At 48.4% G+C, this 16,376-nt stretch overlaps 1 protein-coding gene across 2 annotated transcripts in view; it reads left to right on the top strand.

Annotated features, from left to right (window-relative positions):
* The window catches only part of LOC140394332 (hyccin 2-like), a 139,804-nt gene that overhangs the window by 86,434 nt on the left and 36,994 nt on the right, over positions 1-16,376 (top strand). For both annotated transcript variants that reach the window (XM_072481531.1, XM_072481522.1), the window contains exons 8-10: positions 8,952-9,068; positions 10,894-10,981; positions 16,127-16,286. In XM_072481531.1, coding sequence (XP_072337632.1) covers positions 8,952-9,068; positions 10,894-10,981; positions 16,127-16,286 — 365 coding nt within the window. The remainder of the gene's footprint in view (positions 1-8,951; positions 9,069-10,893; positions 10,982-16,126; positions 16,287-16,376) is intronic.

Here is a 16,376-nt window from a genome sequence, read left to right as displayed (position 1 = left end):
TGTTTGCTCCTAAAGTCTTGCCTCGAAGCACCATGTCAATAACCTCTGATAGTACAGGATCTCTTCTGGTACGCTTCTATACCTGTGCTGTAGTTACAGGAGTGTTATTTACTTGTTTGAAGTCGAAAATGTTTCCACTCGAGCTGCTTATCGACAAACGTGTTTGGTAAGGGTAGCCAGGAGAGTCCATCTGCATTCCTAAGAAGGGAAGTGTGTGCTGACTAGAGCAATGCCCACTTCTGCATTCTGCTCGCTGTCAGCGATGGAAACACGGTCCAAGAATCGTTGTTGGTGGACGATGGTCCGTTAATAAAGTGAATTTCTCCCCCACACAGGGATTGGTAAAACCGTTTTATTCCAAAAATGATTCCTAGGGTTTCTTTCTCTATCTGCATGGAACTGATTTATTCAAGCTTCTCAATGCGAAGGCTATCGTCTTCTCTTCACCTGTGGGCAAAATGTGGGAAAGCACAACCCCATAAGGTGATGCGTCACATTCCGGTTGCAGGGATAAATTTGGATCAAAATGTGTCAAGACCTCTGACTTGAGTCGCTCCCCTTTGGCTTGCACGAATGCTTCCCCACATTGATACTCAATTTCCACTATTCACACAGTAGATTATGAAAGGATTTTAGAATAGTTGTCAGATTAGAAACAAACCTTCTGCAGTAATTTAGTAAGCCTAAGAAAGAACGAAGATGATTGACATTTTGAGGTGTGGGTGCCTCGGTAATGGTTTTGACTTTCGAAGGCGACTTATGTAGTCCCTTGTCATCGATTATTTTCTTTGAAAATATTTTTGTTCGGTTTTTCACATCTGTAACATTTTACACAAAAAGCAAAACAATTCCCAACAAAAAGAATAACAAAAGAAACCCACCCACCAACCTCCATCTAACTCTGAGAATGACCCCACTCATCCCAAACACCCCCTTAGCAATTGACAGTAACCAACTCTTTAAAGTAAAGAATAAGTAGACCCCATCTCTTATGGAACCCCACTATCGCCCCCCTCAAGGAGAACTTCAACATTTCAAGATACAGGAACGCTGTCGGGTCCCCCATGATGTGGAGATGCCAGCGTTGGACTGGGGTGAGCACAGTACAAAGTCTTACAACACCAGGTTAAAGTCCAACAGGTTTGTTTCGATGTCACTAGCTTTCGGAGCGCTGCTCCTTCCTCAGGTGAATGAAGAGGTATGCTCCAGAAACATATATATAGACAGATTCAAAGATGCCAGACAATGCTTGGAATGCGACCATTAGCAGGTGATTAAATCTTTACAGATCCAGAGATGGGGTAGCTCCAGGTTAAAGAGGTGTGAACTGTGTCAAGCCAGGACAGTTGGTAGGATTTCGCAGGCCAGATGGTGGGGGATGAATGTAATGCAACATGAATCCCAGGTCCCGGTTGAGGCCGCACCCGTGTGCGGAACTTGGCTATAAGTTTCTGCTCGGCGATTCTGCGTTGTCGCGCGTCCTGAAGGCTGCCTTGGAGAACGTTTACCCGGAGATCAGAGGCTGAATGCCCTTGACTGCTGAAGTGTTCCCCGACTGGAAGGGAACATTCCTGCCTGGTGATTGTCGCGCGATGTCCGTTCATTCGTTGTCGCAGCGTCTGCATGGTCTCGCCAATGTACCACGCTTCGGGACATCCTTTCCTGCAGCGTATGAGGTAGACAACGTTGGCCGAGTCACACGAGTATGTACCGCGTACCTGGTGGGTGGTGTTCTCACGTGTAATAGTGGTATCCATGTTGATGATCTGGCATGTCTTGCAGAGATTGCCATGGCAGGGTTGTGTGGTGTCGTGGTCACTGTTCTGAAGACTGGGTAGTTTGCTGCAAACAATGGTTTGTTTGAGGTTGCGCGGTTGTTTGAAGGCAAGTAGTGGGGGTGTGGGGATGACCTTGGCAAGATGTTCATCGTCATCAATGACGTGTTGAAGGCTGTGAAGAAGATGACGTAGTTTCTCCGCTCCGGGGAAGTACTGGACGACGAAGGGTATTCTGTCGGTTGTGTCCCATGTTTGTCTTCTGAGGAGGTTGGTGCGGTTTTTCGCTGTAGCGTGTTGGAACTGTCGATCGATGAGTCGAGTGCCATATCCCGTTCGTACGAGGGCATCTTTCAACGTCTGTAGATGTCTGTTACGCTCCTCCTCGTCTGAGCAGATCCTGTGTATACGAAGAGCTTGTCCATAGGAGATGGCTTCTTTAATGTGTTTAGGGTGGAAGCTGGAGAAGTGGAGCATCATGAGGTTATCCGTGGGTTTGCGGTAAAGCGAAGTGCTGAGGTGACCGTCCTTGATGGAGACGAGTGTGTCCAAGAATGCAACTGATTTTGGAGAGTAGTCCATGGTGAGTCTGATGGTTGGATGGAACTTATTAACGTCATCGTGTAGTCGTTTCAGTGATTCTTCGCCGTGGGTCCAAAGGAAAAAAATGTCATCGATGTATCTGGTGTATAACGTCGGTTGAAGGTCCTGTGCGGTGAGTAGGTCCTGTTCAAACTTGTGCATGAAGATGTTGGCGTATTGGGGTGCGAATTTGGTCCCCATGGCTGTTCCGTGCGTCTGGATGAAGAACTTGTTGTCGAAGGTGAAGACGTTGTGATCCAGAATGAAGCGGATGAGTTGCAGAATTGCGTCTGGAGATTGGCAGTTGTCGGTGTTGAGTACTGAGGCTGTTGCAGCAATGCCGTCGTCATGGGGGATGCTGGTGTAGAGTGCCGAGACGTCCATTATGACGAGGAATGTTCCTGGTTCAACTGGTCCATGGTTGCTGAGTTTCTGTAGGAAGTCCGTCGCGTCGCGACAGAAGCTGGGCGTACCTTGTACGATGGGTTTCAAGATGCCCTCGATGTAGCTAGAGAGGTTCTCACACAAGGTCTCATTGCCTGAAACGATAGGCGGCCTGGTGTGTTGGCCTTATGTATTTTCGGGAGGCAGTAGAGATCTCCAATGCGGGGAGTACGTGGGATGAGAGCACGTAGGGTGCTCTGAAGATCTGGATCCAAGGTCTTGATCAGTCTGTTAAGTTGGCGGATGTGTTCCTTGGTTGGATCTGCGGGTAACTGTCTGTAGTGTTCTTGGTTGTTCAGTTGTCGGTATACTTCTTTGCAGTAGTCCTTTCTGTTCAGTACGACAGTGGCCCCTCCTTTGTCTGCTGGTTTGATGACGATGTTGCGGTTGGTCTTGAGAGCGCGGATGACATTGCGTTGTGCTTGGGTGACGTTCGGGGCTGTCTTGTGAATGCGACTGATGAATCTGGCATTGACGCGACTCCTGACGGCTTGAGCATACATGTCGAGTCTAAGGCCTTCCGGAGGGGTCCAATTCGACTCTTTCCTCTTCGGTTGCCGCACCGCAGATCTCTCGGTCTGCTGTTCTGGTTCATTGGTAGTCTGCTTGGGTTCGCTGTTGGCCTCTTGAGGTCTGTGGAAGAATTCCCGGAGCCTCATTCGCCTGATGAATTCCTCCGTGTCTGCCGCGAGACTGATGGGGTTCATTTTGGTGGTGGTGCAGAAATTGAGCCCTCTGCTGAGGACTTCGATTTCGTCTGGTTGAAGGGTGTAGTCTGACAAGTTGACAATAGATTTCCCTGTATTTTCTACTGTGGCACCGGGGGTGGCTTGGTTGCTGCCGGTGCTGATGCCAAGTTTCTCAAGCTTTCTGTTCTTGGTGTGTATATAGGTGGCGTAGTACTGTTGTCTCATCTGTTTGGCGGTGTTCCGCAGCTGGTCTGCTGCATCCTGAGCGCAAGTTGAGAATATGGCCTCTATCTTGGTTTCCAGGTTGCGTCGTCTGCTGTAGATCTGGCGGACGAGGTGGTTGAGGAGTGTGAGAGAGGTGCGACGGCAGAGTCTCTCAGCGTAGTCTGTGTTGTAGGTCGACTTGAGTGGGTCCCCCAGCCACACTGAGGCACATGGTGGAGAAGCTGATGTCCACCTGCAAACAATCAACGAGGTAAAGGCTGAAACATCCACCCCCATCTGCAGTTCCGGCAGGTCTAACACCTCAAATATGGCCCACAGGGGACAGGGCTCCAAGTCCAAGTGCAAGATTGCCGACATGGTGCTGAAAAAGGACCTGCAAAATTTCTCCAACTTAAGGCAGGACCAGAACATATGTACATGGTTGGCCGGACCTCTCCCACACTGCTCAAAAATATCCTCCGCCCCCTCAAACAACCGGCTGACCCTCAACCTCGTCAGGGGCGCCCTGTGCACCATCTTTAACTGTATTAACCCCAGTCTTGCACACAAAGTCAAGGCGTTCACCCTCCGCAGTATCTCACACCGCAACCCTTATTCCAGCTCCATCCCAGCCACTCCTTCCATTTGGCCTTTATCTCCTCCAAATGACACTGTATCCTCCTCCGGAATCCTTCCATAAATCGGCAAGATGCCCCCCTTCCCCCAAATCCCATCACCGACAACACCCCCTCCAACAAATAGGAGGGCGGTGTCACTGGAAATTGCAGGAACACCTTCCTTGCAAAATCCCACACGTGCATGTACCTAAAGGGATTCCCCACCCCACCCCAAATGGAATCCCAAACTTCTCTGTCAACTCCAAGCTCGCAAACTGCCCTTCCAGGGACATATCCTTCATTTCAACCACCCTCCCCATCCCCGAAACCTATCATCCAGTCTCGCTGGCTCAAAATCATGAATCTCTCAGATCGGCATCAGCCTCGAACCCGTCCCTAACTTAAAATCTTGGTGAAATTGCCTCCATAGCTTCAGCGTGGCCACCACCACCGGACCACCCGAGTATTTTCCCGGGGCAAACTGAAGCAGCGCCGTTGCCAGCGCCCACAGCCTCCACCCCCAACAAGACCCTGCCTCCATCCTCACCCACTTTGCCTCAGCTCTCTACCCCAACCCCACACCTTCTCGCCGTGCGCCGCCCAAGAATAACAGAGCCAAATCCCCTGATCGTCAATCTCTCTGAAGCACAGTCTTCCGAATCCTCACTACTATACCTGCCCAGACAAACTTAGGCCCAATCCCAAACTGTTCCAACACCGTAAACAAATAACTCCACTTTACTCGATCAAAAGCCTTCTCCACATCCAGCGCCACCACCACCTCCTGCTCTTCCACCCCCCTTCTGATGGGGAGGGTATCACATTTAACAAGCGGCACACATACAAGGACAACTGCCTATCCTTTACAAACCCTGTCTATCCTCCCCAATCACCTGTGGAAGACACTCCTCCAACCTCAGCACCAACACTTCGGTAAGAATTTTGGCATCCTCGTTCAACAGAGATATTGGCCGATACGACCCACACTTGACCAGGTCCTTATCCTATTTTAACAACAGTGAAATAGATGCCTGTCTCATCGTCTTCGGAAGTGCCCCCTCTACCGCATCCTCAAACAACTCCACTAACAGCAGGGCCAGCTTATCAAAAAACTTATTTTAAAACCCCACCGGGAACCCATCGGCCCGGGTGGTTTAACCGCTTGCATCTTCCCTACCAGCGTCTAAACCTCCTCAATCCCCACTGGCTCCTCCAAACCTGCCCTATCTTCCTTTCCTATGGTGGGTACACCAGTTCCTCCAAAGCCTCCGTCATATCTGACTCATCGCCTGTGGACTCTGACCTATACAACCTCTTATAAAACTCCTCAAATGCCCTATTCACCTGCTCCGGCGCAACCACCAGCCCCTCGCCCTGTCCCGATCCTGAACAATCTCCCAGGAGGCCACCTGCCGGCGGAGCTGTCCCGCCAGCAAGCGGCTAACCTTTTCCCCGTACTCGGACACCATACCCTTCAACTGCCTCACCTGGCGCACTGCTTACCCTGAAGACAAAAGAACAAACTGCGTCTGAAATTCCTTTCTACTAGCCAAAAGGTCCGGAGTGGGATCTTCTCCTACTTCCCATCCAATTCCAAAATTTTTGTCTACCGACCGCAACGCTCCACTCTTGCCTCCCTATCCACCGGTGCCTTAAATGAGATGATCTCGCCCCTTAACACCGCCTTCAATACCTCCCATATCACCGATGAAGATATCTCCCCAATTTTATTGAACCCATTTGAATCTTTGCCATCCTCACATAATAATAATCGCTTATTGTCACAAGTAGGCTTCAATGAAGTTACTGTGAAAATCCCCTAGTCACCACATTCCGAACTCGGATCAGCAAGCGACCCCACATCCAACCTCCACACCGGCTTCTGTGCAGGCCCCTTCTCCAAGACCACATCCATCAAGTGCGGGGCATGATTTGAAATAACGATCGCTGAGTATTCTGCCTTCCTCACCCGCGACACAAACAACCTCCCCATTATAAAGAAATCAATCCTTGAACGTACATTATGCACTGGTGAGAAAAAGGAATCTCTCTGCCCCCTGGATGTAAGAACCCCCCCCGAAGGGGTCAATGAGCAAAGCTTAGCTCGAATCATCTTCGGATGCAACACTGTGTTTAAATCCCCACCTAAAATTAACTGATGTCATCCAGGCACTGAATGGTCGCCAACATCCTCTTCAAAAACTCCACATCATCCCAATTCGGGGCATAGCCCCCACAACCCAATGATGTGCAGGGTAGGTGGATTGGCCACAATATATTGCCTCTTAATTGGAAAAAATGAATTGGGTATTCTAAATTTGTATTTTTTAAAAAAGTTTGCTAGTGAGGTAGCCCCCACCGGAGCCCCCTCGCCCCACATACTTGATGCCAAGACCAACAGAGAAAGCCCCCACACCAGCCATCTAAACAACCAAACATGCTAAACACTAAACCAAGGGGGAAATACCCCAACCCACTGTCCCACCGTCCCCAAACCATCCCTCCCAACCACAACATAAGAAAGCAAAGTCCAAACTCAGTCTAGTCCCAGTCCTTCAGCCCTCATGAGCCCCTCCACTTCCTTTGCCATTTGAAAGAAATGGTCCTTGGAGTTATACGTAACTCTCAGCTTCGCTAGGTAGACCACCCTGAACTGCACATCGCTCTTATACAGTGCTGCCTTCTCCCTATTAAAGGCTACCCGCTGTCTTGCCAGTTCCTGGTATATACAAATACCACTGCCTTCCCACCTCACCTCCTGATTCTGCTTGACCCATCTCAAGACCCTCTCCTTCATCTGATAGCTGTGAAAATAGACTAGCACAGCTCTTGTAGGATAATTCGCCGGAGCAATCGATGAACCCTACACAACTCAAAAAGGGTGTTCTCCTCCTCTCCCAATAACTTGGCGAACATCCATGAAAAGTGCTCCATCAGCTTCGGGCCCACCAGCCTCTCAGGCAGTCCCACAATCCGAAGGTTCTGCCGCCGTGACTGGTTCTCCAGGTCCTCCACTTTGGCTCTCAGCCCTTTATCACTCTCCTTCACCTTCCGCAGCTCCTCTCCCATCGAGGCGAGCTGGTCGCTGGGCCGCGACAATGCCCCCTCCTTCCCATTCAACACCTCACCATACTCCTGCACCGTCTCCGACGACTTTCCAAGAGCCTCCTTTATCGGGGCCAGTGTATCCTCCACCAGCTGTTTGAGCGTTCCCATCTTCTCCTTCCCAAGCCGCTCAAAATACTTCGCAAACTGTTACTCACACTCCAGCGCCATCACCTCGGCCAGCGTGTCCACCATAATGGCAGCAGGCCCACCCAGCGAGCTTTCTCCCACCATCTTCCCTCCCACTGAACTCAGACCCGCGGGTGGACTAGCACTCTTTCATCTTCGTGCCGTATTCTTTCGTTGGGATTTTGACATCCACTAATTCCCATAACTTTACTGAAGACAGCTCATCTAAAGGTCCCCCCCACAACTGGGTGAAAAGAGCCAAAAACAAGAACTCTAGCATGAGCCACCAAGCGTGCAATCTGCACTGACATGTCGCCACCGGAAGTCGTCCCTTGGTATCGATGACATGACCCAGATATTCAATTGAAGATTGGAAAAATTCATATTTGTCTTTTCGGACTCGGAATCCATAATCTTCTAATCTCTCGAGTGTGACAGGTGTGACATCTAGGTTGGGAAGAGGTTTTTCCTCGTTCTTCCCTTAACCAAGGTGCCATCCAGGCAACACTGGACTCCGTTTAATCCATTTAAGTTTTGGTCCCATAGCTCATTGGAACAACTGGCGCTGAAGTGGTGCCAAATGGTAATGTTTCGTATCAAAATAACCCTTTTGTGTGCCAGTAATTGTTGTGAATACAGATCCACGTTCATTTGAAGATATGCTTGACTGAAGTCGATTTTACTGAAGTGATGGCCTCCAGCCAACCCAGCGAATAGGTCATCAATCAGGGGTGGAGGGCACTGCTCTGCACACAGCACAGGATTAATAGTGACAGGGCAAAGTACAAGCGGTGGGGATTGAGGAGTGAGTGAGGGACTGTAAGGGGGTGGGGTAAAGGGGTCTCGGAGTGGGCCACAGGAACGACAGGGAAAATAGCTCCTCTCCCTCTTGGCTGTAAGGTTGCAGGTGGTGATAATTGGGAACCTTGATAGTTTGGAGCAGGTCCCAACTTAGATCTATGTTGCACCCAGAGTTCTCCTGATTTGTGATCCCTCAGGCATGGCTGCTCACTCATTAAACCCATGGGGGTGCCTTTTGTACAAATATTTATTGAACTGTGGCTTCTATCCCTGGTCCAGACTGTGTTGAAAAGGTTCTGATGTGGCGATGCCGGCGTTGGACTGGGGTGAGCACAGTAAGAAGTCTTACAACACCAGGTTAAAGTCCAACAGGTTTGTTTCGATGTCACTAGCTTTCGGAGCGCTGCTCCTTCCTCAGGTGAATGATTCTCCTGAGGAAGGAGCAGCGCTCTGAAAGCTAGTGATTCGAAACAAACCTGTTGGACTTTAACCTGGTGTTGTAAGACTTCTTACTGAAAAGGTTCTGCACAGCCACCACCAAGTGAATTTCTGTCGTATCAGGGGTAGGATGCCATTCGCTAACAGCGCCTGTTCTCTGCCATTAGGTTGTGTATTACTGGATTCCCCCGACAGCGGCAGAAGGCATGGAGTGAGACTTGTGGCCGGGTGATGCTGGACCCCGAGTTTATGGTGCAGCTGTTGACTGGTGTCTACCATACCATGTGAGTAAGCAAGTTAGCTCCTTATTACTGTCATTACCATCAGTAAACCCATTGTGTAAAGTCCTTTCTCTCTGTTCACTCTCAAACATTGCCATTATTATGGAACAGTGTAAACCAAACTCCACGAATGTCCCCAGTGGTGTGCCCTCACCCCTGAACGGTACAGCCCTGCCTTGCCTTACACCCAGTCTCACGTTTCAGACAGCTTGACCTTCCCTGTTTCAACCTTGCCTCATGCGCACTGTTGTGACAATATTAATGTTCCCTCTGGCATCCCCTTTGTCGAATGGTTACGTACAAAAAGAGAGCATCTCAGCTAGTCCTGCACTGCATGCCCTTGTCCCATCGCACTGCACTATTTTGTTGCTCTTCAGAGAATTATCCTCAGTTCTGGGTAATAATTGAAAGCCATCTGTCTCCACAACACTCTCAGACAGTACATTCCAGATCCTAACCACTCGCTGTGTGAATCTGTCTCCACCACACTCTCAGACAGTACATTCCAGATCCTAACCACTCACTGGGTGAATCTGTCTCCACCACACTCTCAGACAGTACATTACAGATCCTAATCACTCGCTGTGTGAATCTGTCTCCACCACACTCTCAGACAGTACATTCCAGATCCTAACCACTCGCTGTGTGAATCTGTCTCCACCACACTCTCAGACAGTACATTCCAGATCCTAACCACTCGCTGTGTGAATCTGTCTCCACCACACTCTCAGACAGTACATTCCAGATCCTAACCACTCACTGGGTGAATCTGTCTCCACCACACTCTCAGACAGTACATTACAGATCCTAACCACTCGCTGTGTGAATCTGTCTCCACCACACTCTCAGACAGTACATTCCAGATCCTAACCACTCGCTGTGTGAATCTGTCTCCACCACACTCTCAGACAGTACATTCCAGATCCTAACCACTCGCTGTGTGAATCTGTCTCCACCACACTCTCAGACAGTACATTCCAGACCCTAACCACTCGCTGTGTGAACCTGTCTCCACCACATTCTCAGACAGTACATTCCAGATCCTAACCACTCACTGGGTGAATCTGTCTCCACCACACTCTCAGACAGTACATTCCAGATCCTAACCACTCGCTGTGTGAATCTGTCTCCACCACACTCTCAGACAGTACATTCCAGATCCTAACCACTGGCTGTGTGAATCTGTCTCCACCACACTTTCAGACAGTACATTCCAGATCCTAACCACTCGCTGTGTGAATCTGTCTCCACCACACTCTCAGACAGTACATTCCAGATCCTAACCACTCGCTGTGTGAATCTGTCTCCACCACACTCTCAGACAGTACATTCCAGATCCTAACCACTCGCTGTGTGAATCTGTCTCCACCACACTCACAGACAGTACATTCCAGATCCTAACCACTCGCTCTGTGAATCTGTCTCCACCACACTCTCAGACAGTACATTCCAGATCCTAACCACTCGCTGTGTGAATCTGCCTCCACTACTTGTCATTTTCTGTTGTTTTGCTTTAATCGGTGTGCCCTAGTTTGTGCTCCTTTTGTAATTGACAAAAATGGATCGTGGTCAACCTGTAAGCTGACAGTAGCCAGCTGTGCCTCATCCGCTCGGTCCCTCTGGTAGTCTGGGCCTGGTGTGGATTTGCTGCCGAGACGTGCGGTGTGGAGAGGAGTTTGAGCTAACAGTAATTTGTCTACTGCTAGTGGGCCTGTTCGCAGAACCCTGCCTCTCCCCACTCCCAGTTGCAGACCTCAACCAGCTGGACATCCCCTGTTTCAACCTCGTCCCTTGCCCACTTTTCAGCCTCTTTTTCATTTCTCTGCAGATACAATGGAGAGTGGGAGCTGGGTCAAGAGGCACTGGAGGACCTCATGTACCGGGCACAATTAGAGCTGTACTCTCAGCCACTACTGGTAAGTCAGTTAGTATATCGAAACTCCCCGTTAAATCCACATCTCAGCCCTCTGACAGGTGCTGCGGTACTGTCTGTGGCACTATAAATGCCTGTGGAATGACTTCCTTGAAACATAGAAAATGGGAGCAGGAGTAGGCCATCTGGCTCTTCGAGCCTGCACCACCATTCAATGTGATCATGGCTGATCATGCAAATTCAGTATCCCACTCCCACTTTCTCTCCATACCCCTTGATCCGTTTAACCGCAATCGTCACGTCCAGCTCACTCTATATCCAATGAACTGACCCCCACAGCAAATTCCGTGGTTGCAAATTCCATAAGTTTGCAACTCTCTGAGAGAAGATGTTCTTCCTCATCTCAGTCCTGAATGGCTTACCCCTTATTCTTAGGCTGTGAAAAAAAACCCTGAACCTCCTACCCCTCACTTTGAACTCGTGTCCCCTGGAATCAGCGGAGCAGCCTCGATGGGCCGAGTTGCCTAATTCTGCTCCTATGTCTTATAACTGACCTATCAACTAACGGGAACAGCTGCTCCCCGTCCACCCTGTCCATATCCCTCATAATCTTGTACACCTCAATCAGGTCATCCCTCAGTCGCCTGATCCAGCGAAAACAATCAAAGCCTATGCAACCTCTCTTCATAACTTATATGTTCCATCCCAGGCACCATTCTGGTGAATTTTCTCTGCACCCCCTCCAGTGTAATTACATCCTTCCTATAATGTTGTGACTAGAATTGCAAACAATACTCCAGCTGTGGCCTCACCATGCCTCCTCTTTGGCTTTAACACTATCCCTGATCTCTCTTGTTTGCCACGGTTGAACCACCTTCCCCCATCTTACTCTTGCGTCAGACAAGGATATACAATTGTTGAAGTTTATCCATGTGTTCTTTAAATGTCTGCCATTGCCGATCCACCGTCAACCCCTTAAGAATCCTTTGCCAGCTTATCCTAGCCAATGCACGTCTCGTAACATCAAAGTTAGCTTTCTTTAAGTTCAGGACCCTAGTCTCAGACTTAACTGTGTCACTCTCCACCTTAATAAAGAATTCTACCATATTACGGTTAATCTTCCCTAAAGGATCTCGCACCACAACATTGCTAATTAATCCTCTCTCATTGGACATTATCCAGTCTAGGATGGCCTGCTCTCAAGTTGGTTCCTTGACATATTGGTTGAGAAAACCATCCCTTATACTTTCCAGGGAATTCTCCTCCATCGCATTGTTACCAGTTTGATTAGCCCAATCAATATGCAGATTGAAGTCACCCGTAACTGCTGTACCCTTACTGCACGCATCTCTAATTTCCTGTTTGATGCCATCCCCAATCTCACAACTACTGTTTGGTGGTCTGTACACAACTCCCACTAATGTTTTTGCCCTTTGGTGTTCCGCAGCTCCACACCTACAGATTCCACATTGTCCAGGCTAATATCCTTCCTTACAAGTGCGTTAATCTCCTCTTTAACCAGGAACACTACCTACTCCCTTTCTTTTCCTTCTATCTTTCCTTAATATTGAATATCCCTGAATACTGAGTTCCCATCCTTGATCACCGTGAGCCTTGGTCTCCGTGATACCAAGTACATCATATCCGTTATTGATTGTCAGTGCAGTTAATTCATCAACCTTATTACAAATGCACCTCACATTGAGACACAGCCTTCAGGCATGTTTTTTTAATATTTACTGCCCTTTTAGAATTATGATGTAATGTGGCACTTTTTGATTTTTGTCTTTGGTTTCTCTGCCTTCCACTTTTCCCTTTAGTGCCTTTTGTTTCTGTCCCACCTTACTTCCCTCCGACTTCCTACATCGGTTCCCATCCCCCAGCCATATTAGTTTCGACCCTCCCCAACAGCACTAGGAAACATTGGTTTCCCTCTATGACATTGGTTTCCCTCTTTGACATTGGTTCTGGTCCTGCCCAGGTGCAGATCATCCGGTTTGTAATGTTCCCACCTCCCCCAGAACCAGTTCCAATATCCCAATAATTAGAATCCCTCCTTCTTGACCACCCCGCAAGCCACGTATTCATCTTAGCTATCTGCCATTCCTACTCTGACCCCCCCACCCCCCCACCAGAATGTCCTGCAGCTGCTCCAAGACATCCTTGACCCTTGCACCAAGGAGGCGTCCTGGAGTTTGCGGCCTCAGAAACGCCTCTCTATTCCCCTTACCATTCAATCCCCTATCACTGTCACTCTGCCACTCTTTTTCCTGCCCTCTGGTGCAGCAGAGCCAACCATGAACCTGGCTGCAGCTGCCTTCCCCTGGTGAGCCATTTCCCCCAACAGTATCCAAAACGGTATATCTGTTTTGGAGGGAGATGATCGCAGGGGACCCCTGCACTGTCTTCCTACTCTTCCTCTGTCTAGTGGTCACCCATTCCCTATGTTCCTCAGTAATTTTTAACTGTGGGGTGACCAACTTACTGAATGTGGCTATCCACAATTTCCTCAGCATCACGGATGCTCTGAAGTGAATCCACGTGCAGCTCCAGAGCAGTCAAGCGGTCTGACAGGAGTTGCAGTTGGGCATACTTCCTGCATGCGAAGGAGTGAGGGATAGGGAAGGGTACCTGAATTCCAACATTGCACAAGAGGAGCATGACACAGGTCTGTGATGTCCTTCCATGACTTAACCTTGATGTGAACTTTACAACAATGTTAAGAGAGAATAAGAAAAATTAAAATGGAAAATTAAAATAAAAAAATAAACTACTTACCAGTCAGCAGCCAATCGCTTACCTGCTGGCTGATGTCACAGTGACTGAACATAAGAACTAGGAGCAGGAGTAGGCCATCTGGCCCCTCAAGCCTGCTCCGCCATTCAATGAGATCATGGCTGATCTTTTGTGGACTCAGCTCCACTTTCCGGCCTGAACACCATAACCCTTAATCCCTTTATTCTTCAAAAAACTATCTATCTCTATCTTAAAAACATTTAATGAAGGAGCCATAACTGCTTCACTGGGCAAGGAATTCCATAGATTCACAACCCTTTGGGTGAAGAAGTTTCACCTAAACGCAGTTCTAAATCTACTTCCCCTTATTTTGAGGCTATGCCCCCTAGTTCTGCTTTCACCCACCAGTGGAAACAACCTGCCCGCATCTATCCTATCTATTCCCTTCAGAATTTTATATGTTTCTATAAGATCCCCCCTCATCCTTCTAAATTCCAACGAGTACAGTCCCAGTCTACTCAACCTCTCCTCGTAATCCAACCCCTTCAGCTCTGGGATTAACCTAATGAATCTCCTCTGCACACCCTCCAGCACCAGTACGTCCTTTCTCAGGTAAGGAGACAAAAATGAACACAATACTCTAGGTGTGGCCTCACTAACACCTTATACAATTGCAGCATAACCTCTCTAGTCTTAAACTCCATCCCTCTAGCAATGAAGGACAAAATTCCATTTGCCGCCTTAATCACCTGTTGCACCTGGAAACCAACTTTTTGCGACTCATGCACTAGCACACCCAGGTCTCTCTGCACAGCAGCATAATTTAATATTTTATCATTTCAATAATCTCTTTTGCTGTTTTCCTACCAAAATGGATAACCTCGCATTTGTCAACATTGTATTCCATCTGCCAGACCCTAGCCCATTCACTTAACCTATCCAAATCCCTATGCAGACTTCCAGTATCCTCTGCACTTTTTGCTTTACCACTCATCTTAATCTCATCTGCAAACTTGGACACACTGCCCTTGGTCCCCAACTCCAAATCATCTATGTAAATTGTGAACAATTGTGGGCCCAACACTGATCCCTGAGGGACATCACTAGCTACTGATTGCCAACCAGAGAAACACCCATTAATCCCCACTCTTTGTTTTCTATTAATTAACCAATCCTCTATCCATGCTACTACTTTACCCTTAATACCATGCATCTTTATCTTATGCAGCAACCTTTTGTGTGGCACCTTGTTAAAGGCTTTCTGGAAATCCAGCAATACCACATCCATTGGCTCCCCGTTATCTACCGCACTGGTAATGTCCTCAAAAAATTCCACTAAATTAGTTAGGCACGACCTGCCCTTTATAAACCCATGCTGCGTCTGCCCAATGGGACAATTTCCATCCAGATGTCTCGCTATTTCTTCCTTGATGATAGATTCCAGCATCTTCCCTACTACAGAAGTTAAGCTCACTGGCCTATAATTACCCGAGACTGTGTTGACTTCTCCCAGAATCCTCTTCTGCCGCCTCTGCTGGATGCCATTTGATGGATTCTCCGGTCGTTTCGACGGATGAGTGTTCAGCAGGAAGACCAGTTGTTCACCATCTTGGTTGTTGTAGTCTCGTGTGTGATGTTGAACCAATTGTTGATATGCAGTTGTAAGTATTACATATGAAGTCACTGTTGGAGGAGTGAGTGGAGGCACTGACTTTGCAGCGTGCTCACTTGTCCCAGAGGGACCTGGCTCTGTTCTCTAAATGTTGAGATTGGTCGATTAACAAGACGTTTCCATTTGGATCTGTCCAGCCCAATTTTTTTTCTATCCCCTGTGGTGAGGTCCAACATGCAACATGGTCTGAGAAGGCCTTTCAGAATGCCTTTATATCTTAGTTTGGAATGTCCTGTGGTGCAGGCTCCTGTGCTCAGATGGCTGTAGAATACAGCCTTTGGTATTCGGGAATCCTCCATGCTACCTGCATGGCCAACCCAGCGAAATTGAGCTTGAATGAGCATGCTCCCAATGACAGGTATGCAGCACCTTGCAAGAGCCTTGTATTGTGGGTATTGTCCCACCACCTGAGGTTGAAAATAGATCTTTAGAAGTGAGGGTGGAATGCATTTAGTTGCTTTATGTGGCGCTGGTAGGTTGTCCGAATTTCATCGCCGTTGAGAAGTGGGGTGAGGACCACTGCCTGGTAGACTTGAGGCAAACTGCATGCTCTCTCTGAAGTCTATGGGAGAACCAGCCAAATATCTTAAGAGGAGCAGCACTTCGCCCTGACGGCACTCTGTAAATATAAGTATTTTCTTCCTGGTACAGTACCGCCTTTTGTATTACTAAACATGTAATACTAATCTGGTGTGTGGGTACTTGCAATATGAATGAACTGCAGTTCCTTGTCAACCTGTCCTCTCTGCGCCATCCTTGACTTTGCTTTTACTTTTACAGGTGGCTAATGCAATGAAGAGCTCATTGCCTTTTGATGCTCCCGACGTTTCGAAGGTGGGTCAGAAGTGTCTGCAGGTGGAAGTGACGCCAACAATACCCAGGATTTCCCGCACCGCCATCACCACTGCCTCTATACGAAGGCACCGCTGGAAAAGAGAAGGTAAAGCTACTTGGGAAAACCTCGACTTTGATCTTGGTGTTACTTCAGATGGAGAACATTAAATTTCCCCATATTTCCTGCGGTCTGTCT

Source organism: Scyliorhinus torazame, chromosome 2 (genome assembly GCF_047496885.1).
Source record: "Scyliorhinus torazame isolate Kashiwa2021f chromosome 2, sScyTor2.1, whole genome shotgun sequence".
Taxonomy (NCBI): Eukaryota; Metazoa; Chordata; class Chondrichthyes; order Carcharhiniformes; family Scyliorhinidae; genus Scyliorhinus; species Scyliorhinus torazame.
This window is presented reverse-complemented; position numbering and strand designations above follow the sequence as displayed.